Consider the following 27997-nt stretch of genomic DNA (forward strand, 5'->3'; position numbering starts at 1 on the left):
AACTTCACACGGGCATCGCTCTCGCTGTAGTGGCCACCTTGAGCCTCTGCTCCGTCTCGCACGCTTTCCTCTGCTGTGGGGGCTCGTGTTCTCGTCGGGGTTGCTCCAGGTTCGTCCGGACGACAATGGTCAAAGCGCGTGTCGTGACCAGCGCCCCTGTCGGTCGTAGCCGCCGTGTGCGGTTGTACAAGGGGGTCAAGCAGCTCGAGCACGACAAGTTTGTTGCAGCTCAGAAGCAGGCCATCCTGCGCTCTGGTGAGTCTTCACTCTAGCTACACCTTACATTACTCATACTTGTTCACACAGGTCTCACCACACAGTCAAGGAGGGTTCTCGACGAAATGCAGGGCTCGAAGTCCACGGACGATTCAATTGATATGATGGATGTTGATCCGGTACTGGGAGGGGATGATCAAGAGTGGGTTGATGAATTGGATGACGAGGGGACGTTTGCTCATGCTCTGCGGGACATACTTGATGCCACGTAAGTTTGCTTTCCTTCTGCATCCACGTTGATGAACACCTAGCCCTACAGATCTCGGAAGCCCGCCTCGAAGCACAGTCAGACGTGGCGACAACGACTCGAACGCTCAGATCATCAATGGCGTAGTCTCATGCCAGAGCTCGTCGATGCATATCTCGAATGGCGGTACCCACCGTCCGAGTACACCGCCTCCACGTCCACATCTGATACGAATGCTTCGCGCTCAACCAGTCGTCCTCATTCCAATCACCCAGCATCCCAGAACAGCCCCGCTGCACCACACGCCACGTCATCACCTTCACCTCGGGCATCATCGCCATCTGCTGTGACCTCTGGTACGTCAACCCACCGTCCTCTCGCCTCTGCTCCGTCATCACCTCCGGAAATCAACTTGGGCGAGTCTGCGACGCCGTCGGCTCCACCGGCCGTCTCCGTTCACGCGCAGTCCTCGCCGGATACGCCGGAAGTTGACCAGGAAACGCGCGTGGGCGAGTACGACTTCACCATCGATGTATTCAATATTCAAACTCTTCAGCAAAGCGTCCGCATACGTTGCCCGGCAGAGATGACCTCCGGTGCCAAGGCGCTCGTACTACACGGTTACCTCGGAACATCGCCTCTGAAGCCCTCCCTGGCGATTGCCCTCGAAACGTTAGAACACCTGCGACGTATCCGACTATTCAGTGCTTCTTACAGCGTGGAGGCCTTCACAAAACTGCTCTGCTATTACTACAACGTGAGTACTTTGTCGTGTTCCCCTTTCTCTTGCTCACTTGTCTGCAGATCACCTATCGTCGTCGGTTCCGGCTCGCTGTTGCCGACGCCTTCGACATCTACCTCGGCATTCTTCGAGCTGTGCGAAGCCGAGTGCGTACAGCGCTCGCTGAGGACAGTCCCAACTGGCGGGTGTTGAACGCCTGCCCCGCCTGCGCCTTCGAACTCGAGGACGAGCCATCGCTTCGCTGGTCAAGGATGTTTTGTCTTGACGGCAACAACTCACTCAAACGCATGGCCCCCACGGAGAAACACAAGCGCGGGGACATGCGCGTCCTGGACGACAGTGACTACTTCTTCTCTCAAGAGTATGTTGATAGCTTTGCGCACGAGGTGAAGTCCCGAGGCCAACCTGCTGATGCCAACGACTCCGAGGACGACGAGGGTACCCCCGGTAGCCGCCCACAGATCGGGGCCGATCCCGATGATGGCGATCCAGCCGATGCCGTGCCTGACGACTCGCCACTTGCTTCGTGCACGCGCAACTGGAAGGCTGCGGCCGGTGAGGCCAAGAAGAAGATGTGGGGTATCTTCGACGAGAGCGGGATCTTTGCAAGTGCCTGTCCCCATGGCCTCATCCTTTGGCTCGCCGACATGGTCAAGAGCGGGGAGTTGTAAGTTCTACGCCTCGTTCTCACGAGATCTACTGATCGGTTAATTGGCTTGGCAGGGCCAAGTATCCATTGTCTATGACGGCCAAGGCGCTCGAGGTTTTCGAAGGCGCCCACCTTGAAGCCTACGACATCGGCTGCTCATATGGGGAGACCATTCGTCGAAGCCGGCTCGGGGCTGAATTCAAACGTCGACACTGTCGATCGTGCGTGAACGCCTTCCATGGCTATACGCACAACATCGCGTGCCAGTGCACGCATCACCCGAACGTTATCGATGGAATGGGCCTGGAGGACATGGAGACACTGGAGCGTATCTTCAGCGCGTCGAACCACCTGGCGTCGATCACACGTTACGCGACCCCTTACCGTCGTCGGCTCTTTATCAAACAATTCTTCCAGCAGTGGGACGACGACAAATACGCGAACTTGAGCCAACACATCTATGACCGGCTGGTCCAGGCGAACGACATCATCACCACCGAGGCTCTCCCGCTAGCGGAGATGATGGCTTTAAACCACGTCAACCTCGCCACGGTCCATCACTGGTACAAGGAAGAGCGTGAGTACTTCGAGACCCTCGGTAAGGAGCTGCCGTGGGACGTCCACGCGATGGCGTACGTCGAAGCCCTCCAGGCGTTACAGGTCGCCCAGGAGAACTTCAACAATTCTAACGGCGAGTTCCTCGCGTCGGTCCCCGACGGGTATCAGTTCCTTCCTCCCAGTGACAGCCCGATCCTCGACTACAACAAGGAGGCTTCACGCACGCGGCGCCTCGAGACGGAGAAGAGGATCCGGCGGGAGCACCTCCAGTCTGCAGAACACGAGGTCGCGGTTCTGGAGGTGCAGATGGGCATCGCAAAACGATGGCAGGCGTCGGATCCGGAGTATATGAGCACTGTACGATATGTTTCGCAGAGGAAGTACCACCGGGCCCTTGACAAGTTACAAGGCCTGGTCGTACAACGTCTCTTTGAGCTGCATAAGCTCAACCTCCAACACACAGGTAAGTGCTCATACAGTACTCCACGTGACGACCTACTCAAAGCTGTTTTGCCCAGCGTACAAGGTCCGGACACACGTCGCGAAGGCACTTCAGAGACGATGCAAGGCCATACGAAATGCCGTCAAGACATACAACGCTGCCGCCGCCGCCCTGGACCCTCCACGTCCAACTGTGGACTGGGAGAGAGTGTCTCATTACAGCTTCCTCGAGGAGTTCTCGCTTCTCCACGATACTCGTGAAGATGTGCGGAAGAAGCCGTGGGCAACCAGTACTGGCCGAGAAATCATCCGGCGCAGCCGCCGTATCGAGCGTGCGCGCGAGCAAGTGGTACGGTCGTGCGTTGAAGCTCGCCGCTTGTACTCATCGATTGCCGACGAGAATGCGAGGTTCACGCGGGTTCTTGAGACACTTACGAAGGAGAATTCGCCCGTGCTCGGACCTGTGCTCGACTACATCGGGCGGCGCACTACCGCAAACGCTCATCATCTGGTCCGACTGAGGCAGATCGAGGCGCTGTCGGCATTCGATGGCAAGCTCAAGTGTGGCCGACGCAAGGGCAGTGAGGCAGACAGTGCGCCGTCGCAACCTCCGACAGCATCTCTGCCTGTCGTCGCGGAGCCGGACGAAGACGATGATCTCGCTGAGACAGAGCCGGATGACGCGGAGGGAGACATTGGGGGCCTCGTTGATTACATATCGTCTACTTGAACGCGCAGTCTGTAACACTGTAACATAGTCATCACGAATCTCACGAATCTATATCTTTGCTTCACGAATTTCCGCTGAACGAGCAATGTAGCACACAACTGAGAGCAGGCTGAACAAGAAAACGAATCAAAGAGGCTGCACAGTGTACCATGAGCAACGTATACACAAGGATTGTCGAGACGCATAGTCGGGCTCACGACTATCAATGCGTGCAAGGCTCTCGTTGTCACAAGTGGTGTCAACCATTGACAACATTGAGACTCGAGAGTCGACGTACACAGAGGTTAACGCTTAACCTAGGTTAACCTAGGTTAAGCCACAAGTAAGCGCGGCGCGTCGTCTCATCGATCGCACACCTTGTGCTTGACCACTGCGTTGCTCAACATCCACCTCCCTCTGTTTCTCTCGAAATCACTCTATTGGTCAACATGGTGTCGGACCCTCGTGGGCCTGGTCAATATGTGGTTCTCGGGGGCGAAAGACGATACAGGGGCGTGCACGACGTCCAGTAAGTCGTCATTGCGCCCTGCTCTACCTCTTCCTGTGTCCACAGCATTGCGTACAGCCCTGGAATCGCCCGCGGGGACTACAAACTACCTCTACCGGTCATCATTACCTGCGAGACTGAGGAAGAAACAGCAAGACTGGAGAGGCTACAGCCGTTCTTTGATCTCGCGGAGGAGGCACTCAATCCAGAGCCCGACATCGTCGCCGGTATCGCGCTCAATCTAAAGACGAACGACGAGGCTAGGGAAATCTGTGAGGAGCAGGATGCTGTTCATACTCTTGACCAGGGGAAGTGGGAGGCGTACGCGGTCGTACACATCAGGATTTCGTGCAATTCCTCTGACGGCCCTGTCAGGGGCTTCATAAGTGCTCAGAACACTTCAGATCGTATCAGAACGGCTCATATGGCCAGCCCTCAAGGTGTCGACTTTTTGTGAATTGTTGTTGTCAGACAGAATTTTCAGACAGCATCAGAGAGTGTCAGAGAACTTCAGAGTGGTCCAGAGCGGTCAGAATGCATCAGACTCTCAGTTACTTCAGATGTTGTCATATGTTTAACAAGAATATATTTCCATTACTATAGACGGTTCAACGGGCATTACAGTCACCCACCATACATACTAATGCTCCAGCAAAGTTGCTCGGCGTGTCCGTTGTGCTCACGCGTCCTCTGGCTCGCCGGCTTCGTCGCACTCCCCCGCTTGCACGTCGTGCTCTGCGTCTGTGTTGTGTGCTCGCCTGGGCTCTGGTCTGCACCCCACGAAACAGGCGAGGACGAGAAGCTGTTGATGTGGCCGGTCGGCGTGCTGCCCGTCGCGGTGTACGACGACGGCACGGGCGTCAGTGCGACTAGCTGGTCCGGATGGCGGTACTCTGCAAACTGAAAGCACTGCTGGGGGATAGCGTCTACCGATCTCATCTGCGTGCCCGGTCGTGTGGGATTCGCGTCCACGCCTTCGTTACGATCATCGCTACGACCTGACTGCGCTTGTCAGGCAAGGTCGCGAGATGACAAGGAGCATACTCACCTGAACACTCTGCCTTCTAGCCACAACATCTTCCTCTTCCTTCGTGACAATCCGTCGCCCCCGTCAGTGTTCTTCGCGCGTCGCTGGAGCCTGTTGCGGCTGCTGGGCCACGCGATTGTGGGGCGCGTGGCGGGTCGATTCAGGCGTTCCGGTGCATGCTTACCGGGCTTGTGTTTACAAGTCTGTGTCACTCGTCTTCACCGCACTCATGTCTTCTCGTATACACACGCATCGGGTCCGTCTCCCTCACGTTAGTCTTCGCCAGGTTGTCCTGGATGATATTTTTGTTTGGTTAGTCTGCGGGTCAAGTGGACAAGCAAGGTACACTCACTAAGGTTGTTGGCTCGCTGGCCACGCATTCTCCACGGATCTCTGGCAATGCTCTCGGTGCCGCGTTGCTGGAGCTCTTTGCGGCTGCCAGGCCACGCGATCCGAGTCGTGGGTGCGTGGCAGGTCGATCCACGTGCCGACGTGTCTTGCATCGGGGTAGGCAGCAGGAAGAACAGGGGAAGCGGAGGTGAGACAGCGATGAGGGTGCTGAGGTCGAGTGTGGACGTGTGGTGGAGTGCGGCGAGAGGAGGGTGGCAAGCGCGCGTCAGTGGCGTGTCGTGGCTGAGGCGCTTAGCGCTTCAACTGCGCCTCCGCTTCGTGACTCACAACAGCCTCCCCATCGACGCTCAAGCCCGACGGCGACACTCCAAGCAGCAACGTGTGCCAGACACGACGGGGATGCAAGGGTGACAGAGACGGAGGATTCGGGGCAGAGCAGGGACAGTACACTAGCAGGTAAGTGCGAGCACTCGATAGTTGCTTGGTTACCCCTTTGCAGGTTCGTTCACTCGCGCAGCCACTCGTCGTCTGGCCACCCACCTGCCCACCAGCTTACCTGCCCCCGCGGCCGACCCTGCAGCACCTCGGACCTCCGCCGGCACGACGCTCTGATGAGGTAGAGCTCTGCCGGCCGCCATTCGACTTTCATGGGATGTCTCAGCTGATATTTTATATCGCAGTGACCGCTACCCGTCGAACGGTTCTGTCCTGTCTCTACTTGTATCCGAGGTAGCTGTCGTTCTTCCCGTCCACCGAATACTGACGCCGGCGCAGGCGCTCCCGTACGCACTCAGCATTTACAACATGCGCGTGAGCATCCCCAACATCATCCTCACTAACTCTGGCGAGCTGCGCTACGACATCTTCGCGGGCACGTTCAATGAGAAACACCAGCTCACCGCACTCCCCCTCGCAGACGCCTTCCTCTACGTCCCGAACATCACCATGTCCGTCGCGGAGCAGGTCCTTCTGGGGCTCAACAAGGACGGCGAGAACGACCGCCGGTCGCTCGACCTGTTAGAGCGCGACGCGAGGGGCGACGTGAGTATGCGGTACAATGCGTGGCTGGAGGAGATGAGCGCGCGAAGGATCAGGTCGAGGGCTGATGATGCGAACCTGACGTTGGGATATGTGACGTCTTATGTGAGTTCCACGTCCTTAAGCTTGGTCTACGGCGGGCCTCGTTCGCTGACACGCGACACTCTAGCAATGCCCCGGTGATGGCGACGACACCCCTCACACAGCGTACAGAGCGACGCGAAGTACACCGACTCGGACGTGCTGTCGTACTCGCCGATCCTTGCTAGTGCCTACGACCACAGCACCCTCCCTGCCTCCCGCGCGCCTTCAACATTCCGAACGGCCGTGCTCGCGCATGTCTGAGGTCCACATCCATCTACCGGGTGCGCTCTTGGATCCTACAAGCTGCGGCAAGGTGTTGTACAAGCTGCTTAAGGCAGAACCTAGGGGCACTGGGCATCCCGACGATATACGCACTCGCACTGGTACAGCTCCCCGCGCTCCCCGTGCAGCACAGGAACGGCCGGCTTATGCACAAGGTACCTTCCTTTGCCGCGCACGCTCCTACCTGCCCTGCCGCAGCGCCTCAGCGCTCAGCCTCTGCCGGCATGACCACCTGGGCGAGGCAGAGCTCTGCCGCCGCCGCTCCGCAGTCCTCGGCGTGCGCAAGCGCGACCTTCATAAAATGTTCTGTACTACGTGATTTCCGCCTAGACGTGGACCAGCACGCGCAAAATGTGTTCGCTGACCGCCTCCTCAGGCTCTGCGGCATGCCCATAACTTGGGATGGCCAGGGCAGTGGATAACTAGCACGCGTGGCTCTGAATGTATGGGCGTGCATCGAGAGTGCATGCGGGGAGGGACGGGATGATGCAGGTATGGATGTGGAGGATGCTCAGAATGAGGTGCGTGAATCCGACGAGACCACGTACAAACACGTCCCGTTCATGCACTGTAGACGTGTAATGTAACGATCGTAGTACTAGTCTTTGAATATATTGAACTTTTGGTCTTATTTGGTGAGGCATCGTGCCGATTTGGGGGTAATTGCTGTCTAATATACTGTGCAATCTGACACTCTGACACCAACTGAAATGATCTGACAAGGTGCTATATCTGGAGTGTCCTGATGCTCTGAGATGCTCTGACGGCTGGCTTTCAGACACACATACCGTCAGAGATTGCACGGTTTCCTGATGCAGGGTGATAGATGCGGTGTTTATACGCACTGGTGAGTTTCCGTTCGCCCTTATGACCCTGCAAGTGAAACACCTCTTCACCAAGGGCCTATGTGGAGCCCAATGTGAAGAACAAGGAAGCACGGAGAGTTGGCGGCGGAGACTCGAAGTTTCGCGGTTTCAACTCGCTAGCAGACGCGATCATCTGGTACATGTACAAGGGCGGTGATTCCTCCCATGCTCGCCGAGGGCTCCCGCCGATTGTGCTAGAAGTGTTGAATAGCAAGACGTCTAACCCCAGTGAGTCTTCTCCGAAGTGTGATACTACCCCGGCTCATCGTCGGGTGAACAGTCGACTCGGACTTGACCTCTCAGTTCGCAAGTGAGTTGCGGCTTTGCATTCATATATAGCGGCCCCTCACTATTCGTGCAGACGTGACGCTAGGCGGCAATCGACCAGGGTTGCCTCCCTCTACACCGGTCCGGTCCCGCTCTCATGCTATCCATGCCGCACACAGACCCAGTCCCACGCGCTCGACAAATACGTATCAGTATCCCGCACCTGCAGCCTTCCTTTCTACACCTTCGCCACCTGCACAGCTTCCATCATACGCGACGCCGTCGAGGATGTCTGGTCAGACGGCACACATTCATCGTGCTCGACCGGCCGGTGACTTCATCGTTGTGCGCACTCTCCCTCACGCCCTGCCTGTTCCCGTGAATGTTGTTGTACCTACTCTTGGCACGACTGCCGATGAGTACGTCTGGCGACACGGTTGGGATGACGCCGCACGAAGCGTGTTTGTTCACGTCTATCACAGCACCCAGACGAAGAAGGACTTCGTCAAGCAGCTCATGTTACAGGGAGCCCCGGGTGCTGAGATGGAGTACCTGTACGATCTCATCATGGTTCCCCTGTGATTCTTCTGTGTCGTCGCGTCTGTTCTACGGTGTACTTGTTTATTTCGAGCCATCGGTTGGCTCTTACTGTGATGATGATATAGACACACGTGACACTGCACGTGAAAGAACGTGGGATGTTGAATGGCAATGGTTTGTCCCCTCAAGGCTCAGCGGTCAGTGTCCGTCCTTCTCCTCATTACTTCTGTAGCTTCGAAACCCTGTCAGCTGCCCACAACGAAAATCTTCTAACCCTCAGTGCCACATGGTCTCCGTGCAAGAACGCCTACTTCTCGAACGCCTTGCAAAGGTCAGGCGCAAACGCTCTGGAGACATCTGCCGGAAACCAAGCAAGAAGAAGCGTGCGTCGAGGAAGCTACTGGCTTCTGAGAAGCAGGAGCTGAAGCGTGCGCGTGCGGAACGTCGAAGAACCATCGATGACGCGTTGGCCGCAGCCCACGAGGCAATGTGGGAGCACGCAGAAGCCATGGCACGACAGTTCGAGAAGCACGACGCCGAACATTACCTCAGCATGATCCTGCAGAGGCCCACAAAGCAGCTCGACACTCGAGCCCTCAACCGCTGGAATGCCTTTCTTCATGGCGAGGTCACACGCATGAACAGTGGTATGTTGTCGCCACATGTATCCCTTCTCCGTACTGATGAGCCACGTAGAGCTCCCTGAAGGGACTGAAAAATACACCTCCCCTGATACTGTCAAGGAGCTGCGGGAGAAGTGGCACGCGATGACGCCGGAGGAGAAGACGGCCGCGACGAAGGACGCGATGGAGGAACTCGAGGAGATGCGCGAGCGGAAGTGCTTTGGGACACACAGCACGAACGTGGCCGCGTTTCACGATGCACGCCAAACGATTCCGATGTTGGAGCACGAGGTATGTGAGTTCTTGCACGCAATCTATTCATGCTCACACGTACACTGCAGTGTGACAAATTGCGCGACCGAACGCGCATCCAGACCTTCTTTGTCGCATTCCCCTCCGACCCTGATTCTTGGCTCAAGCCTTACGTATATTGGAGCACTCAGGGCATCGCCGACTTTATGCAAGCTGTGTTCAAGATGTCGCCGGAGGACTTTGCAATACGAGGGGCTGCATACTTGACGTCAGGAGTCTCAGGTACGTCACTCGCACTTAATCTTAGTGATGGTGCTGAACTCAATATGTAGGAGTGGTTCTAAACCACTCGCAGTGTACATTGGCTGCGAAAGCCAACCTCACGGTGCTTGTTAAGCGCCTCCTAAGTACGTGATTGATCTGTCGTCAATTCAGTACAACTAACCATATCCCTTAGACAGTGTTTCGCCGAAGCCCATCCCGCAGGTCAAGTACATGAACTTTGCAGAAAACATGACGAAGCCGCACGGTATGATCGTGAAGAACTATCCTCCCGGTGTCAAGTTCTGTGCACCGAGCCACTTAAGCTCCCTCGCCGAGGTCGAGCTGGTCACGACGGCCTGGGAAACCGGTACGACGTACTGGTACCACCTCAACGAAGAGGAGCATAAGCAATGGAAGAAGGAATACAATGCGGCGGCCCTTGCCAGCGCGTATGCCGCGAACGAGAAGGGAGCTAACGAAACTACCGCTGAGCCTGAGGACGACGCCGCTACGCCCGCCACCATGCCCGCCACCACGCCCGCTGGGTCGGCCGCTGGGTCGAGTAGTCCCACCACGGACGATCATGCGACGTCTGCCCACAGCGCAGCGCCATCCTCCTCGAGTCCTGCTCCCACCGTCACCTCTGCTCTCGCCACTGCCGCCTCTGATCCTGCCACCGTCGTTGCCGCCTCCGGCCCTGTCACTGCCGCTGCCACCGATCCCGCCGCTGCCACCGATCCCGCCGCCGCCGCCACTCCCTCCGGCCCCATCGTCGCTGTCCCCATCCCCACGGCTGTTACATCACCTGCCGCTCATGCCACTATACCGTCCAATGCCACACTTCCTGCCAGTGCAGGTGGGGACCTCGCGACGCCACCGAAGAAGCGTGCTTGTGCCGCAGACGGAAGCAAAACATCGGCGAAGGCGAAGAAACAGAAGACATCGGGGCCAAAACCCCAAGCGGGCTTCATCAACCACGGCTGCGTGGTTGATGAAAACGGCCGACCTGTGGCCTTCGAGACGACACAGCGGAAGCCTCGCAAGAAGGAGACGCAGCCGCGCAAGCGTACGAAGAAGCAGGCGAAAACGTCGTCGCCAGCCACGTCGTCGCCGGCCACGTCGTCACCAGCCACGGAGGAGCCTCCTCGCGGTGACGGCTCACCAGCGGGCCCCTGAACGTCAGCCACGACTGGGTCGAGTGAGCTCACTGGCGTGCGCGTTGGCCACAATATTGTCGGTATTTGCTGTGTCATATCACTTTTGTCATCATACACCGTCTGTTCTGTATCACGTAAAATCGATTTGTCATGGTATTCGACTCATTGTGTGATACTTTGACTTCAGCATACAGATCACCTCAATTTACCCATTGATTGCATAAGATGTCGAGGGAGATAGACGGACAGTGGCAGGTGGCGGGCAGCGATGTAGGCGGGTGGCGGGCGCTGAGTGGCGGGTGGCGGGTGGCGGGTGGCTGAGGTCACCATGCCCGAGAACCTCGGTCATTCAGAAGAGCACGTGCAGCAGACGTGGCCACAATACACGTGCTCTTACTGCCAAAATTGCGCGCCAAGTCCCGCAAGGCTTTGGGGCACACTGGTCGGCAGAGCTCTATTGTGAACGGCCACGATGTGGGTGCGGTAGACAATAGGTGTAGAATGAAAAAAGAACGAAACAAATCGGGCCAGAGACAGTATAGTAGTGGGGGAGGGCCGTCGTCGTCGTCGGCGATAGCGAGCACGGGAGTGGCGCGCGGGCGGGGCGGGCGGGGCACGATAGCGCCGGACGGGTGGCGGTGACACGCCACCGGGCACGCGCTACCGCCGCGCTTGTCGCGCCTCGGCTAGGCCCTATCTATTTTTATCGCAGGCTATCCCAATCGGATACGTACCCTAAGAGGTAGGACGGGATGGCTACCTTAACAAGGAAGGGAGCGGTGGGAGGACGTGCTAGAACCGCTGGTATGCGGTGGATGGGCCTTCGGAGCGAGTTAGCTCCGAGCGCTCAACGCATCGTCCGAGCTAATATGCTTGGTGATACCCGAGATAGGGGTGTCCTGAAGAAACGGTCGTTGGACGCACTGAATATACCAGGTATGTACGAACGATGTCATATTCAAATGCGGCCCATTCACCGTGTCTGAGGTAGAGACTCGAGATTGCGTCTACGAGGCCTCGTTAAGTACAAGCACAGCAATGATAGTGAAATATCAATGACTGACGGATGGCAGCCCTAGGGGCTGATCTGATGATCTTTATGCTGGACAACCGCACATTGAAGCCTAGGATTGGTATCCACACACCAATGTAGCCTCGCGATCTACATATCATATGCTGCCTCACGTTTAGCGGGCACGTCACGGTCACTGATGAAATACATGTGTCCGCATTCGGAATCGACGAATGACATTTATATTGATATAACAGCCGCGATATATGAGGAGCATATGAAAAGAACAAGGCTGGGTTCAAAATACAGATAGGTAGTCGAGTGGATATTGAGTCAGTACAGGCTGACAGCAGTCCTTACATATTATCTAGCCACCGGGAACAGCCGAAGGAGAACCGATGCTCGGAACGCCCGATCTGGCAAGTAGCATGTCAAGTAAGTACGTGCACCGAGAAATTTTACTGCATTATCCTTTGTCTCTCCCCCATGTTGTCGACCATCATGACACTCCTCTCGACACTCAAAGAAACATGATATCTATTCATCTCGCTGCTCTGTGGAATAATCTGTGTGGTCAATAAGCAGGAATGGGTGGCCGTAGTTCAGGATCTGCGAGCCCACAACGCGTTTGTGGCTGAAGGGCAGTCTGAGACAGCCTGGCGCATTGTCACATCGTCCGGTGAGTCTCAACCTCACGGCTCCATTACCCAATGCTTTCTCCCCGTTCTTGGTGCTCCATCGCCTTTAGAATCTCACCTGGAGAGCGCTGGTGCCTCTACGTTAGAATCGGTCGGCACGGCTTGGTGAACATGCGTCAACTCAATGCCAAGCAAGGCATCTTCCGCAACGTTTCGTACGTCGCGTTCAGATTGTGGCCGCTAGACAAGGAACCCCCTCTCATGGCATGCACAACCTGTTACTTCGTCTTGCCGCGTTTACTGCTCCGTGAGCGTACTGGACTTCCTGGGTTTGACCTCTTGGGCCGCCTTGCTCCCTGCGGATCGCACTCTGGTCCACAACCTACACATCTCGCGACACTCGTCCCCAACGTGTCATTCAAGCTCAAACACCATTGACTGTAAGTTAGGGTCTTCTGCGTCTCGTCACAGCGCGCCTCCGAGCGCTTGCTCATTCGTATAGGGAACTACTTGGCTTGCAGTCGCTGCCGATGCCATCGGCATTGCCGTCTATTTTACAAGCGCTATGACCCCCAGGTGGGTGCGCGTCAACTCTGGGCCATACGCTGACACCCCGGCAATTAACTATCCTGAATTGTGCTCCATGGCGCCTCGTCTTCGGCCCGTCCTCGTTGAAGCTCTCCGCACTTCATTGTCTCTCAAGCGGCGAGACCCTCGTTCCCTCCGTCAACGCTTCTGCGCGTGTTCGGACTCCGTCTGTTCCCATGCAGTCGCGGAAGCTCTCGCGGGCCCAGTACGCTGCTGGGTGCATTCGAGGTTCTAGCGTGGCTCGCGCGGCTCTGCCATGCTATCTTCGAATCTATCCTTCCCCGGCGCGCCGTTCCGTGAAGCTTCAAGCTTCGCCTGCTCCGTGGCCCATGTGCTTGGCGACTCGTCCGGTCTCCTCGCCAACGTGGATAGCACCCCACGAGCTGCCACTCCCTGACAGTGTGGGATACGTCCACGCTTGGGCCGCCGTTCTTAGGAGGCGCGCGGGGTAAGTACTTAACAGAAGCGTCTGTCACGCTCACGCCATGGGGAAGAAGCCATCTCTGGCTTGGTGCGGCGATGGACATGAAACAGGCCTCTTCGGCGAATCTCATTGACTCAAGAACAATGTCGTACGGCATATGCATACGAGAACATGGATCGACTGGTCGAACTATGAAGACATATCAGATTCTCTCATAAGGTACGTAAGCGTAACTGCACCCCAACGGGAGGCGAAAGCGGTGGCTACATGACAAAGAGAACTCCAGGAACATAGGTAGGTGAGTAATAAGGTAGGCGACGGACGCTCGAGAGAGCGGCTGACGGCTGAACGCCATCTTTTGCGTGGCGCGTGGCGAGCAGTGGAGAAGTTGGGAACAGGGAGGGACGATAGGCGGAGACGGGGAGCAGGCGCGGGGCGACCACGATATTCCGACGGATCGATGATAATGAACGGATAATGCATGTACAGCGTAACAGGGGAACAGGGAACGGAACAGGTAGAGGGAATTGGCGTACAAGTATGTACACTACTATCATTACGCAGGGAGGACAATATACCTCAAACAGACAACAGCAGGGATGAGACGGGAAACCTGGGACCGAGACCGAGACCGATGAGACAGGCTGATCGGGACTGCGATGCACGTCGCCCGGATGTGCTCGCGTCGAGGAACAGCGGGAGAGACTGGGAGGAAACCTATGGGTGGAGCGAGCAGCGAGCAATTGGGCCGTGCACAATGACTGGGTGCTGATGACGAAACGATATTGGCGAGAGGAGTGGTGGAGACTGCGTTGACAACATGGTGCAATTGGTGCAATGGACAAGGAGACGTGGAGCATTATGTGTAGGACCAGGTACTTTTTGGGTCGGAGAGCCGCAGAGGTCGTGGAGCCGCGCAGGCAGGGGCCGAATCCGACGGTCGTCTATACACGCGAGGTAGCCCCTCGCAACCGAATGTCGATTATGGGGAGTACGCAAAGGAGAAAGAGGAAGCGAAGCCGGGAAACCGAGATGATAGTCGTACACCACGCCGAGAGGTCCAAAATCTCTTCAGAAGACTAAACAGCGCCACTTCTCGACATCGGGGTCATGTACGTCGCCGGGACCTGCGAGTACTGCTGATCGTGCAGGGGCTGGTACTGCGGAGGCGCCATAGAGACGCTGTGATATGATGGCGGCATCTGGGCGGCGTAATTCGTGGTGGCGGCTGACTGTGCACGCGACAGTTGAGGTGTCGAGAGCGGCGAAGACGTCTGCGAGGGAGCTGCCGAGGCGGGCGTGGAGTGAGAATTTGACGAAGGCGTGTGGTGCCTCGACTTGCTGTGCTGGAGACACTCGTGCTGACCACTGGCGAGCATCGCAAGGCCGATCGCACCATGATCGCCCGAGTGCTGGTAGTGGTACCCTACACGCGAGCGTTAATTCCGCAACAAATTGTGTAAAAGAAACTTGACTTACGAAGCCCGTTCATGTTCTTGTACCGCCTTTGACAATCGCCAACACCGCATGCGTATGGCCTTAATCTCCGCTCGGCCTCACGTTCGACCTCGCGAAGCTCCGCATCAGTCATGGGCTCGGTGCTGCCGTCCTTGCGCTTGCTCTCTAGGAGCGCCTGAATGTGCTCGAGGTCCTTCGGCGGTGCGAAGTTGCAAGAGCCGTGTGTCATGTGGTACTTGAGCCCATTCGCCTGTTTGTAGCTCTTGTTACAGTTCGGCTTCGGGCACTTGAACGGCTTGCTGAGGAGCAGAGACGTCGCAGGACGGGAGAGCGTCGTGCTTGCGCGCGGAGTATTGTTCGGATTTGACGACGAGCCGGATGTGGATGCAGTGGCACCGGACACCGTCGACCCCGTTGCCGTAGCAACGTTGCGGAGCGCAGGCGAGGCAACGCGCGACGAGGCAGGCGTGCCTTCAGGGGTGTTGCTAGCGCTGTGATGCAGCAACGCCGGGGGGACACAGGTCGAGCGCGGCGCGTACGGGTTGTTAGGGTCGGCAACAGCCGAGCCGTCGGCGTTCGGTGCCGCAGAGCGAGATGACGATGCGACGGTGCCGGGCATTAGCGCGGAGTAGTCAGAGTACCCAGCGTAGGCGTTGAACGCCTCCTCCGGACGTCCCTGGATGGCGCCCATGGGCCGTGTCGCAGGAGGGAAGCCGACGGAGAGGGGCGAATGACCGGAGCGGGAAGGCAGCACGGTGGTAGTCTCGAATGCGGACACGGGCGCTGGGTGCGGCGAGGAACATTGGGAGCCTGGGTGCGAATGAGGGAATGCACCAGATGGGTAGGAGGACAGCGGCGTTGAGACAGGCGTGTCGGGAGGAGAGGAAGCTCCCGATGACGGAGCGCTCGGGTGGTCCATGTCCAACTCCATATCATCAGGATCGAATGATCCCTGGTACGCAGGCGCTACCGAAACGCCGTTGTGTTCGGGGAAGTACGAACTTTGCTGCTGCTGTGGCGGCAGCGTGGCGGCGCTAGGGAGTGGCTGCTGGGGGGCATAGGGGTCCACGACGACGACATGGCACTCTTCGAAATGGTCGACGAGAGCATGCAGATCCGTCAGATTGAGTCCACAGCACGTATAATCGCGGCACTGAGACACGTTAGTTTGTGGACCCAGCGGAACGTGCGAATGGTACTCACCAGTTCATCCTGACGCTCGAATGCGCTAAGAGCGTTGACTATTGAACCTTTGTCACTTTCGATCGACGAGGACATCTTGCCGAATTTGAAGTCATTGGGACTTCAGGTGCGCACGACGTGAGTTCGACAGTTGGATATCAACGGGGTTGTGTACTCACTCTAATGAGCCGAGGAGATGTCCTGGTGATGCCCCAGTAAAGAACATGTTGCCGTAGGAGCCTCCGCGCCACGATAATGAAGGTGAACCGATAATGCGGCGGGTGTACGATGCGGCATTGAATGAACCATTCTGGTTCGACAGGGAGCCAGAGCCCATCACAACATCATCGTTCGCATTCGTATGGAACGCGATGGGCTGGGCGGTAGCCATATTAAGGTCGTATGTGAAGGCCAGTTTGTCAGCGAGTTCGTGTGTGTCGTGAGGCGAAGGGGGGCGGCGAGCAGCAGGCAGAGCTAGTCCTGGTAGGAGGGAGAGAGGGGCGGGCGTCGGGAGGCTCGACGGGAGAGAGGTGGTTAGGCGGAGTTGGTCCGGATGGAGGGTCGGGTAATATACCTGCGCCATGCCCTCCCGCTAGGCGCCCTACTGTATGGTTGGCCCGATGCGGGTGACAAACACCGTGACTAGCGACCAAACACCTGTCACGCGTCGTCACACCGACTCCGGGTGGCTGTCCGCCATCCACCCCCCTCGCCCACTGCGCCCCGCTGGCGCTGGGTGCGCGTGGATGCATTGACACCCGCCCGCTGCTTCGCCTGCTGTTCAGATGGCCAGCACAACATATCCGCTCGCCCTCGAAATAGCAGCCCCGCCACAGCTGCTGATGCCGTACACGATGTCCCGGATTCCCATCCACGAGCCGACTCAGGGACCGGCCCCCACGAGCCCCCACCCACGCTGCCTCAGCTCTCCCCAAGCCGTAGCCGAACCACCACACTCGCAGAAGGCTGAGGCTGCACACGCCTCCCGCAACGTGGTGTTCAGATCTGATAGCCCTTCCGTGCGGGCTGCGACCGAATCAGGACGTCCATCGCCTGCAGCGCTGGCATTGCCATACTCGTGCCGGCCTGGCTGCGTTCTGGTCGCTTCCTGCGTGCACGGAGCAGTGCTCTGCGACCGTCTCGGACGGCATCACAGACACGCTCGAACACGCCCGCCGTGGGCCGTCGCCGTCCAGGGCGGTGCACAGTATCCACGTGCCTCCGCCACGCCCGATCGTGCTCAGGCCAAGCGGACCCGATCGCCCCGCCGCGGCCGAGGGGCTCGTGGCGCTCTCCCGCCCGGCATATCGATCGCGGGCGGGCGGGCCCTCCGAAAAGGCAATGCGCTCCCCAGCCCGGATCGTCCCGGCTCCTCCTTTAGCCGCCCCCGCCGCCGTGCCTGCCCCGCTCCACCGACGGCGGCGGTGGCTGTCCCTCCCATTCGAGGCTCTAATCTCCTCGGTTCGGCTCTCAGCCCAGACTCGAACCTTCGTGCATGTACCAGCATGCCTACTTTGGGAAGTCTGGAGTACACAGCTTAGGGTCAATGTACCAACGGGGCCCCCGAGGCCCGTGCAATGTCTGGGCGGATCCTGAACGACTCCCGCCAGGGCGTGCTCGCGGGACGTAAGCGGAAGGTAATGCCCCCCGCTCTCCTCGGATGACTGAGCAACTACTCATCCTATACACAGCCACACCGTCACCTAGCTTGCGCGTTGCTTGTATGTGCTTTCGTGGCCCTCCGGCCAGAAGACGTCCAGCGAATAGCCGAACACCCGGTGGGTCTGTGCCCCACGTCGGCCTCCCCATAGGCTCGCCCGACGCTTCCTCTCCGCGGTGCGTGATTGTATGCTCGTCCGGATCCTCTGGGGTAAGCTGACGCGCGTCGTGCCTTCTCCGCAGGCCGCACGCTATGTTCGTTGATAGCTATGCTCGTTGACAGCGAGCGGTGCAGTGAATCCCGCGGGACATCCTATGGCGGCCCCACATCGTGGTGTGCGATACCAATCTGGTATTTACACTTCGAACGACAAAGTCGAATGTACTGCGCGCAGCATGTTCGACGGAGCTTGGTGATGCTGTGCTCGCCGAAGTGCTGTGTGTACCGTTTCCGGTGAGTGGCGGGTTCCTTTTTCACGAATACGTGTTCACATACGCTGACATGCTCGTCTTCAAATTCAGATGGCTCCACGTCGGTCGAAGATGAACTGCGTGATGAACGAGTTCGCAGCATCTCGGTATATCGAGCTGTTGCGAGCGTGATTGCTATATGCGTTGCGCGTCACAGTCGTAGCTGCAAATGCATACGGTAGTTCATGACCCAGCGAACTGCTGCGTGAGTCAGCGGACTCAAGGGTGCTTTTGTATGCTGTGCTGGCTAATGCAGTTTTCATGGGGAGCGCAATACGTGGAGGTCGGTGAGCGAGGGATACCGTGCCTATGATTATGGTTTTCGACTGACGCGATTCCAATTCACCCGCAAGCGTGGCGCGTACCTTGCAGTGACCTTGGACGCTCACGCAGTTTTTGGGCGCAGCGCTGTGGCTCATCAACACTTCATCAACACTTCGTATACGGTTCTGCCAACCGCGGTTCATACGGCAGCGTCGATTGACCGCTGGCACGGATTCTCTGCAGACTTCCTGCGACAGCCAGCGGTGCCGAGCATGTGTCGCGCCGTGCCTCCACCCTATTCAGGCGATACGTCGAACTGGTCGTTCATCACGCCCCGAGACCACATACAGTCCGTTTGGATCCCGCTGGCGCCATCTACACGCAAGAACTTGAATCTGCCGCGCTCCTGACTCAGCGCGAGATGCCCCGTGAGTCATGGCTTCCTTCGTCCTGGCACCGCCCGCTGCAACTGACTGCTATGCCTGGTCAGTCTGCCGACGAGTCATTCGAGATTGGACTCGCTCAGTATTCAGTCACATTCCAGTTCGGCCGGCTGATTAAGCCGCTAGGTGCAGGCAAATCCTCTTGCTTGCTTCCTCGTCTATAGCCCATACGGAACTGTGACAACGCCGGCCGTGACAATTCGTTCATGTCCAGACATCTGCAGCACACACACAATTAACCACTGGGACAAACAGAGATTCCCCGGTATGTCCCCACTCTTCATCCGACATTCACCAAACCGTGACGTTCTCCGCGGGCAGCACAGTCGGAGGCGGGCCCGACCCGCATGCGCGCCGTTCATCGACACTTCTGCGCCATCTGCGCCCACGGACAGGTCGAACTAACCTAACCGATCCATTCCGACCCTCCTCGTCATTAGCGTCCGTCGCGCGCTTCGGGCCGCGCCTAGCGGACCATCCAATCATGTCATCCCTGAATCTCGACCTCGTCTGCGGTTGTTTGATGTCTTGCTTCGAGCTCCACCCCACGACGAGCACGTCTTACCACCATCTCACACGGACCGACCACGTCCCCAACGACTCAGACACCCAGCGCTAAAACCATATGGACCTGTCTCGTCGGTGTTTCAGACACGCAAGAGGCGTCGATCTCATACGGAGAACTCGGGATTGTGCCTCTTGGATGTGGAATTCGAGCTCTGCCCGTCAGACTGCCTGACGATAGGCTCAGGACGAGCTGGCTGGCGACTTATCCCTTCGCCGCGCCTTGCGCTGTTCCTCCAGAGTGGCGTGCGTGCCTGGGACGGGATCTTACATGCCAGTAGCTCTGATAGAGTTTTGTCGCCGTGCTGCGGGGCGCGGGGGCCACAAGGCCTCAACTCTCTGCCGGGGTCGTCTCTCGTATGCTCGACTCAGGGTTCGCGGTGCTGTGGTCTGCATCGTTTCCGGGAACAATCCTTGTGCTTGTCATACCACGTCAGCTCACAGCGCTCCCGTGTGGACTTGTAAGTCTTTTCGTGACTCTCGATTTAGACTCGCATTCGTGACTAGAACGTAGTCATCCTTGGTGGCCTGGTTCCGCCGCGTTCCCGCGCCCGAGCCGGCGGGTACACTGGCCGCCCTGTGAAAGTCCTACTTCCGTGCGCCGCCCACGCCAGCTATAGCCAACGGCCGACTGTAAGCCGCCCCGTACATGCCCTCGAGACCTCGCTCATCCGCTCGCTCAGCATCCCACTGGCCAATCAGTGTTCCGGCGATCCAATCGGGTCAACAAGAAGCCGGGGCCGGACGCCTCAAAAGTATTCCTGGACACCTTCCATATATGGGCTACCGCCGTTCATCGATGTTGTGTACTGTGACAAATGGCATTTGGTCGGCCGGCGTGCGGTGGCTGTGCGCGCAGGGAGCATACGCAGGCGGGCGAGCACGAGCGGTATGTGGGCGTGGATGTGACTGGATGGGTCTGGGTACTGAGCGCACGTAGCAGGACCACAACGGGCGAGCGCTCCGTGGCAGCGGGCATTGGTTGTACTTCGATTCCTGGTGGGTGCATGTGGCTGTGGTGTCCCGCGCTGACAGGGTCGCTGTCGATGCAGTGATCTGTGGTTTCGCTGCACACGAGAAGGAGCAATGTCAGTACCCCAGGGAGCTTCCATTCTTCCCCCACGTCTTCGCCGTGCTACTAACTGCCGCTACCTTCGTCTGCTCCCAGAATTACCCGCCCGCGGCGCGCAACTCTCGCGTGGTTCTGGCATGGCTGCGCCCTGGTATGTGCCGATGCCCGACATAGGATCGACCAATAGGCACACAGGGGGATCGCGGGCGCAGCGGGAAAATGGTTGCGCCTCTGCGGCTGCGCGAAAGTGAATCTCATCTCGGGACCTGTCGAGCTCCACTGGACGATCGAACTCGCAGGGCCGATCGCATCGTGCGGCTCACCATATGGCCCGCGCGCCCGAAACGGTAAGAACGATACTGCACGCCTCGCTTAGGAGCGTCTCGTAGACTTCGTGTCCAGGGGCACGGCGCCGTCACGCTCTCCTGCGTTTCCTACCACCTGCTCGTGTGACCGTCCAGTGCCCAGCCGTCTCTTCGATGTCTTGTTCATTGCTTCATGCTGACGCGCCGTACCGAATGGGGATCAGACACGCTTGACTAAGGCTAGGTGTTTGCTTGTGTGGGCGTCGTGCTACACGAACAGCGCCGGTAATTTGAAAAGGTTGGCATCACACCTTGTGGATGCGGAGGTACGAATCCCGCGCTGTAGGCGATGCGATTCGTTTGAAGGCACGACGGTACGGCGCATGTGTTTTGTTGCCTGTACGTTAGTGTTGTTTGTTGGTAGCTACGTTTCGGAAGTTGTGACAGCCCCTTTTGGATGCTGCGGGCTGAGCTATTCACGCATCGGCAGTTGCTCTGCTACAACGCCACCCACTGGTCGTCAGTTCGGGGGGTGTCTGAACATGAGCTCCCCGCACCGTGGGGAGCTAGAATGAAGGCACCAGATCACGATTGGCACGAACGTACAAGTGTCGGCACACGATTGTCGGCATTCAGGTGGAGGCTCCTATAGGATGTTCACGCTGTCAATCAACTCAATGTCTCGTAAGTAGAAATCGTGAAGAGGAGTCTACGAGCGTTCAGTGGGATAAAATTACGGTAAAAGTACTTATGTTGTCTTCTCGGGAACCCGACATCAGTCGGATCGTAGGAAGTGAGTGACGGAGGCAATCAAGAGGCAATGTACCTTAGTGGCTGGTAGAGCGTGCATGCCCAGATTGGCAATACTGTAGCTCGGCAAGGGGCTAATGCCTGAGCATGGCTTTCATTTGGCTCAGTGATAATCGCATTATTCTATTGTTTTTACACCGCACGGAGCGGCCTGCGCGGGAGCATCTCCTCCGTTGAATCACTGTCTTCCCCGTTGAGTGGCGTATGGCTGCTGCCTATGTGTATCTTTATAATCACAGCCGTCTAGTCTCCGGGGCATGGGCGGTTAGCATGAGAGGCCGGTCAGCCAGTGAGTCCTTACTGTCTCGCACGGGCTTCATCCGCTCCAAAATCGGAAAGTCTAAAGGGGAGATGACGTATGTGGCAGTGTAGCGAAGATTAACAAAGATGCTCGAAGCATGTCCTGGACTTACTCTGGGGTTACTAGCCATCTAATGAATTTAGATGCGGTGCGGGACTCGCGGCTGAATGTGTCCTGGGTTCCTCGGAGCTGTAGCCGCGAAACCATCTCGAATTTGAACACCGATGGGGCTGCTTGAAATTGGGAACGGACGACGTGTGCTGCGCGTTATCCCTCTCGAAACGACTAGAACAAACTGGAATGAGCCGGATGTTCATGAATTGACTAGTTTCTATGTTACAGGTTGCAGAATCTGGGGATCGCTTGCAAGCTGACAATCCCTGTCACGCTAGTACCAGTGCGTCTAGAGAAAATGTGAGCTATCGTCATTCGTCATGTCCTAAGCCAAATTTTCGGGCCACGCATGGACACAACACGCGGATACACGCCCGCCTCAATTCCCCGCTATTCAAGACGCCCCATCGACAGGATGAAGTGTACCGGCGATCGCCATCTGACTGAGTCCTTGACACCTACGACAAGCGCATCCCCATTCAGTCAGCGCCAGCGAGCGCTCAGCACAATTGCCACGTACCCGTCAAGAAATCCTGGACAGACAGAACACCCGAGACGGACTTGACCGATCCAGTGCGGTACTGTATGTTAACGGACGAACGTTCGCCGGCCACGCGGTCGTACGTGATCAATGAACTACGCGAAACCCAGGTGTTCAGGGAGCAGATCGATTCTTCTGTGCTACTTCCGAATGTTGTGGGGATAGTCTTACGCGGAGGGATGCGGAGGGACTCCGTAGTTCGCTTGTAGAGAATTTCCATCATGATCGCATGCATGCATGCATGCCCGGGCCAAAGGTGTACTTTTTCATTGCCTACACGTTCGGCGAATTTGGCGGCCCGCAACCATCTGCTGTTTGGCATACTGAAGTCAGTCATGAGAGCTTCTTAAACGAGGACACATGAAGTATGGTGCGCACCTCACGTTGCATCTCGATTGAACTATGTCTCATATGAATGTAGCAAGAGGGTCTATAACCAGATTCGAGGCCAAAGCTCGTAGTGATCTGTCATCGCCAGCAGTGGCTCCGCTCCATAATTTCACTTGCCTTCTCAAGTCGCCTCTTCTGACCCTATTCTTCTATCATGTCTGAATTGTCGTCCAGACGAATACATTCACACGACACCTACCAGGTCGGAGGGCGCAGATAACGATCTGAGCTCACGTGCACCCACAAGGTGAGTCGGAACTTGACACGACTCCGGTGACGATCTTTATTCCTGTCAGGGGACGAAGATCCTGACAGAAGATTCACGACTGTCAATCGCAATCAGATATTACTGGCGCCCGGGACGTGCTAGTAGCCATGGACGCATTTTTCCAGTACGGCAGTTGTTGTTGTACAACAAGTCTATTGAGCATCCCCTGCTAGGCCCAACTTGATGCGCATGTCCTAACAGATACGGATGGCGTCGGATGGTCACAATATTGGCTCCTTGCGATCTAGTCATATGTAAGACGAGTAGATTCAACTATGCGGAGCGATAAATGCACACCTTGAAGATCAACCATATTTACAGGGAGGCCCGTGCCACGACTAGATGCGGATCTCGTAGGCATGTTGCGGATACTACCCTCGCCCGCTATAGCAGATTCTTGATCCTGAATTGAGGTGGGGGTGAATAAGAGGTCGAGATTGATGCCATCTAAGTCGGTCGTGCTCTGCGGAGGCTCCACAACTTCGCGCAAGTTCAGGAGGCATGATCGGCATATGAGTACACAAGCAATTCTGCGAGGCTGATAAGTAAACAAGCGTGCAGAAATACGATAATTTTGACACAGACGGCTGGAGGAATAGAGTCGTGGTCCATTCGAAATCCTGAACAGACGTCGGTCAGAGGTCGAGATCGCAGTAAATGGCATATGTTTACTATGGTCAGCCATAGAATGATGTGAAGGACGTTGATCACGAGGAGACACCTTGAATAGATCACAGGATGAGTGATTCTAAAGCCTAATGTTGTAACAAAGAGCTGGCCATACAGAAAAAGAGAAGTTCCTCCTCGGAAGTCAGCCTTTCACTACGCTACTTTGTACTGTTTTCTCTTACCATCCTTCAGTAGATGCTCGGTTAAGGAGTGTTGTCGCCGCGCAATCAGCGACGTCTTCCATGCCTGGCGGCACTTGGACCACAAGACGGATATTACGAAGACGTCGAAGGCTATCGTACAAGAGCGGGTGATGATTACGACTGATCAGTGCGGTTCAGCTATGCGTTCACAATCGATTGGGATGATAGAAGGTACGTCTGTAGAGTGAAGGGCGTTAGCTTGACACTTCGCGGCGGAACGTACAAGCGCACTTGACAGTGATTGTGTTGGACGACAAGTGGCCATCTGGGAGTGGCAGTACAGCAAATGTAGACTTGGCGAAATATAGCTGCAATGGTTTGGTAGCTGACACTGTGAGTATTCTCACTCGGACTTACGATATCTATTGCTGTCGGAAATAAGCCAAGAATCAATGTGAATAGTGTCGTGCGCCAATCGCGGTCTATCACGGCGTATACACGAAGCACGCCGAAAGCTGCAGAAATTACAAGCCTCGCATTGAGCACGGCAATTGAACATGAGTAGCCTGAATGATGCCTACCAGTTGGTATCACAGCCATTTGTAAAGCTGATAAAACATAGAAAATGCTGACAACACGGCAGCTATAAGGGCCGCGGTGCAAACATATGATGTCAGCGGAACACCCAGGCAGTGGAAGAGTACACTATGACGTACGCCTTTTCGGGGTGAGACATGCTCAATATGCTCAATATTCCAGCGTATAGAGAAGACGTACAGAGACGCTGCTCAAGTGTAGCCAGTTGAGGATCATGAAAACTATTGGCGAATAACGACAGTTTGAAGAGACAGTTTGTGGCCTTGATCTTCCTAGTCCAAATGAGCTCGACTTCGCGAGATGTTCCCGTGAGGCAGTCATAAACAAGCATTGCTGCAAAATATTCGTAAAGTCCTTTGGGTCTGAACTGCTTGATGCGAGCACACCTAGAACGGAGACAGTGCAGTAGTACTCTATCCGTCTGTACGAACAATCCGGTCAGCATGCATGCTCACGGACCTCTAACCTGGAAATGACACTCACGTATAGGCAAGAAGCTGCATCAATTCCTGTTCCGTTGAAGCCATGGCGGTCAAGGAAGTTTGGGGAAGCAAGCGAGGCTCGCATGAGCACAGTAATAGCTAGCGGTCGAGCACGGCTTCGATGGAGTTATATCTCTGCAGCAGTTGATCCGATGAGAAACTATCAAGCGTCTCCGCCTTGTATCAGTCTCCCAATCTCCTTGAGTTCTAATGAAACACGGCTGCACAGCGCTCACGCACGGTACAGATAGGCCTGCTGCATATCAGTAGAGATGTTAGCTTGGTTCGCAGCTTCCATGCACCACGACCTCCGATACGTCTCGTATCGGGGCGTCAAAGATGCACCATCGAGCCTGTGAGCGCACGAATAGCACGGTAGGGTCGTGCAGCCGTGGATTAACAGACAGTCGAGGTAAGGCGCTGCAAACCAGAACCGCGGTGGCAGTCACGAATTCGAGCTAAGCATGGTGCTGCGAGGCGCCCGGCCCGCGACGTGACGCCAGACGCCATTGTGTATACATCGGCCGCAAGTCCTGCGGGCGAACCGCCGGCAGATCGAGAGGTGCGTGCATAGTTCCTTGAATCGACAATGCCGGCGACCGTGAATATATAACTGACCGGGTGACATTGATCGGCGCTGAGGGGGGGGGCCCGGGGGGGGCAGAGATAGCCCCAGCGGCCGGAGTCTGGCGATGTAGCCGCGTTCCGCGTCTCCTGGCACGCTCCTGAGGTAGAGCTGCGAGGTCGTTTGTTGCATTCGAAGGTCGTTGGCTCGAAGGGCAGTTCGGAATATGGGAAGCTATAGATGAGGTCGACATGTTATCGTATTCTCCTGCAACGATTGAGCCATCGGAGAGTCATGTCGCTGGAGTCATGAAAGTTGTCCCCTGGCAGTGAAGACAACGCGCGGGCGCTGAATCAGCAAGTGTTCTCTGAACGGCCATTGACAATACATATTCCATAGCTACTATGTAGCACGTCACGGGCGCGAGTAATATCTCACTTCGATTGACAGTCGCAAAACTTCTGTCAGGATCTTCGTCCCCTGACGTAAACGAGCTAGCGGGTCACAATCGAATAGACTCAGCGTCAACGGAAACGCTTGGCGGGGCTCCGCACATACCAGATACTTCCAATCATCATGCCTAGGCTGTGGTGCCGGCATCAAGGTTGCCCATAGGTTGCGTCGTTTCATGACTTCCACCCAAAGAGTGGACAAAGGAGAGTTCGGTGACGTCCTGACCAGCACTGCTTTGCGAAGGGCCGGTGACTTCGCGCAGATTGAGCAGGCATCGGGCCACAAGGGCACAGGCAATTCTGTACGGACGCACGTCAGTCGCGATTTAATGAGCATCTTGATCACTGACGGCAAGATGAACAAAGATGTGATCCAATTGAAACCCTGCGGACGAGTTGTCGATCAACTCTACGTCAGGTCCGCAACGTTGAAGGCAGACTCACTATGCTCAACCATAAAACGACATCAAGGGAGTTGAGGATCAGGAGAAATCTGCGAGAACGCGCAGGCGCATCAGCTGCCTAAATCTTAATTATTGATGAAGGATGGTACACAAAGAGAAGAGTGCCTGTAAGTAAAAACTCAGAAGTCCCTTCAGTACGACTCATCGCTGTGTCGTACATACCGTCTTTCAGCAGGAGCTGCATGAGATTAGATTCCTGCAGCGTTGCCTTCGAGGCTCGCCAGACCTGCGAGCCCCTGGTCCACAGGATGGAGACCACGAAGAAGTCGAAGCCTATCGTGCATGCACGGGTGATAATTACGACTAAATGATCGATACAATGAGCAAGCTGAAGATTAATTGATTGGAGGAGAGTCATACATACGCCTGAGAAATCGAGTCAGTGATGCCACATGCACGGTTCCATCAAGTGAGCGCACTTATGTGTAAGTGAAGCAGGGATAAGGGCATACTGAGAGCATTGCAGTTGCCCATTGGCAAGTCGCGACACGACAAAACCAGATTGTACAGAACCAAACTACGTGGACTCGTTTCTGTTCAGTTGCCCACAGTGCCATGACAGCTGAGTATGGAGCTCACGAGATTGGTAGCTACGGGCACTAGACCCAACACCAGTGCAAATGCGGTTGGGCGCCAGTCACGACGGGTCACGGCATATACACGAAGCACACCGAAAGCTGCGGGGTACATCGACTTGATATCAGTGGTCTGCTTGAAAACAGCCGTTGGTGTCTCACCGACTGGCATGGCCAACAGTTGGATGGATACGATAGAGTCAAGAACGTTGATACCGACGCAACTAATGCAAATGCATGACATCAGTGATCCTGCTGGGGCCAAAATCGAGAAAGTGATTGAGCTCACGCCTAATCATGAGGTTCAAGGAGCCCTCGTACCGCAGAGCACAATGAGGGCTTACCTTGGTACTGGTTGGGTTAATCTACTCGATGGTCATATAGAGGACTGGAGGGTAACGACATAGGAAATAGAGGATCCGAATCCAGTGGCCAGGGCTGCCGATGCTCGTCCATATGAGCTTGAGTTCACTTGGTAAACATGCAATGCACTCGTATGCGAGCATCACTGGGACGAATTTTAATGAGGAGTTCACTTCGTTGACTCTGGTCATCTTACCTAGAATCGACGCGTTGCAGTAGTACTCCATCTGTCTAAATGAACGTGAGTATGAGGACCCGTGAACGTCTACGTCGATGAGAACACTCACGTAAAGAAGACTGACTGGATGAGTGCTTCTTCTTTTGAAGCCATGGTGCCAGCAGATGAAAGGGGAGACCAGCTT

At 56.3% G+C, this 27997-nt stretch overlaps 8 protein-coding genes across 8 annotated transcripts; 5 read left to right on the forward strand and 3 right to left on the reverse strand.

The window, feature by feature from the left end:
- Positions 1-614: 614 nt before the first annotated feature.
- C8Q71DRAFT_701735 (uncharacterized protein) lies at positions 615-3583 on the forward strand (the record flags this gene model as incomplete). Its single annotated transcript, XM_047920202.1, has 5 exons — positions 615-1220; positions 1268-1652; positions 1698-1872; positions 1929-2879; positions 2971-3583. The coding sequence occupies 5 exons, from the start codon at positions 615-617 to the stop codon at positions 3581-3583; spliced, it is 2730 nt and encodes a 909-aa protein (XP_047782096.1).
- Positions 3584-4011: 428 nt separating this feature from the next.
- C8Q71DRAFT_854508 (uncharacterized protein) lies at positions 4012-6831 on the forward strand (the record flags this gene model as incomplete). The annotated part of the gene is made up of 5 exons (XM_047927064.1): positions 4012-4091; positions 4149-4391; positions 6129-6177; positions 6223-6489; positions 6700-6831. The coding sequence occupies 5 exons, from the start codon at positions 4012-4014 to the stop codon at positions 6829-6831; spliced, it is 771 nt and encodes a 256-aa protein (XP_047782097.1).
- An 833-nt stretch (positions 6832-7664) lies between these two features.
- C8Q71DRAFT_854509 (uncharacterized protein) lies at positions 7665-8567 on the forward strand (the record flags this gene model as incomplete). Its single annotated transcript, XM_047927065.1, has 5 exons — positions 7665-7699; positions 7753-7946; positions 7999-8028; positions 8080-8404; positions 8468-8567. The coding sequence occupies 5 exons, from the start codon at positions 7665-7667 to the stop codon at positions 8565-8567; spliced, it is 684 nt and encodes a 227-aa protein (XP_047782098.1).
- A 244-nt stretch (positions 8568-8811) lies between these two features.
- Positions 8812-10840, forward strand: C8Q71DRAFT_854510 (uncharacterized protein; the record flags this gene model as incomplete). The annotated part of the gene is made up of 5 exons (XM_047927066.1): positions 8812-9172; positions 9222-9439; positions 9490-9682; positions 9733-9807; positions 9858-10840. 5 exons carry the CDS (start codon positions 8812-8814, stop codon positions 10838-10840), a joined length of 1830 nt encoding a protein of 609 aa, XP_047782099.1.
- Positions 10841-14562: 3722 nt separating this feature from the next.
- Positions 14563-16514, reverse strand: C8Q71DRAFT_721147 (uncharacterized protein; the record flags this gene model as incomplete). Its single annotated transcript, XM_047921412.1, has 4 exons — positions 14563-14909; positions 14963-16094; positions 16145-16244; positions 16303-16514. The coding sequence occupies 4 exons, from the start codon at positions 16512-16514 to the stop codon at positions 14563-14565; spliced, it is 1791 nt and encodes a 596-aa protein (XP_047782100.1).
- Positions 16515-19621: 3107 nt separating this feature from the next.
- C8Q71DRAFT_416753 (uncharacterized protein) lies at positions 19622-20889 on the forward strand. Its single transcript, XM_047918423.1, has 4 exons — positions 19622-19985; positions 20039-20413; positions 20468-20612; positions 20693-20889. The coding sequence occupies exons 1-3, from the start codon at positions 19796-19798 to the stop codon at positions 20554-20556; spliced, it is 654 nt and encodes a 217-aa protein (XP_047782101.1). The 5' UTR covers positions 19622-19795; the 3' UTR covers positions 20557-20612; positions 20693-20889.
- Positions 20890-23403: 2514 nt separating this feature from the next.
- C8Q71DRAFT_721148 (uncharacterized protein) lies at positions 23404-25261 on the reverse strand (the record flags this gene model as incomplete). Its single annotated transcript, XM_047921413.1, has 8 exons — positions 23404-23519; positions 23623-23805; positions 24177-24287; positions 24421-24505; positions 24555-24652; positions 24719-24745; positions 24915-25120; positions 25218-25261. The coding sequence occupies 8 exons, from the start codon at positions 25259-25261 to the stop codon at positions 23404-23406; spliced, it is 870 nt and encodes a 289-aa protein (XP_047782102.1).
- A 1100-nt stretch (positions 25262-26361) lies between these two features.
- On the reverse strand, positions 26362-27966 carry C8Q71DRAFT_854512 (uncharacterized protein; the record flags this gene model as incomplete). Its single annotated transcript, XM_047927067.1, has 8 exons — positions 26362-26533; positions 26584-26618; positions 26678-26726; positions 26787-26802; positions 26860-27000; positions 27058-27063; positions 27832-27866; positions 27923-27966. 8 exons carry the CDS (start codon positions 27964-27966, stop codon positions 26362-26364), a joined length of 498 nt encoding a protein of 165 aa, XP_047782103.1.
- Between the last annotated feature and the right edge of the window lie 31 nt (positions 27967-27997).

Source organism: Rhodofomes roseus, assembly GCF_022264815.1.
Source record: "Rhodofomes roseus strain CIRM-BRFM 1785 chromosome Unknown C8Q71scaffold_4, whole genome shotgun sequence".
In the NCBI taxonomy this organism is placed as follows: Eukaryota; Fungi; Basidiomycota; class Agaricomycetes; order Polyporales; family Fomitopsidaceae; genus Rhodofomes; species Rhodofomes roseus.

Coding starts and splice junctions, on each gene's coding strand:
- C8Q71DRAFT_416753 (XM_047918423.1), top strand. CDS start 19,796: ATGCCAGTAGCTCTGATAGAGTTTTGTCGCCGTGCTGCGGGGCGCGGG. Junction 19,986..20,038: donor CAGCGCTCCCGTGTGGACTT/GTAAGTCTTTTC, acceptor ACTAGAACGTAG/TCATCCTTGGTGGCCTGGTT. Junction 20,414..20,467: donor CAGGCGGGCGAGCACGAGCG/GTATGTGGGCGT, acceptor CGCACGTAGCAG/GACCACAACGGGCGAGCGCT.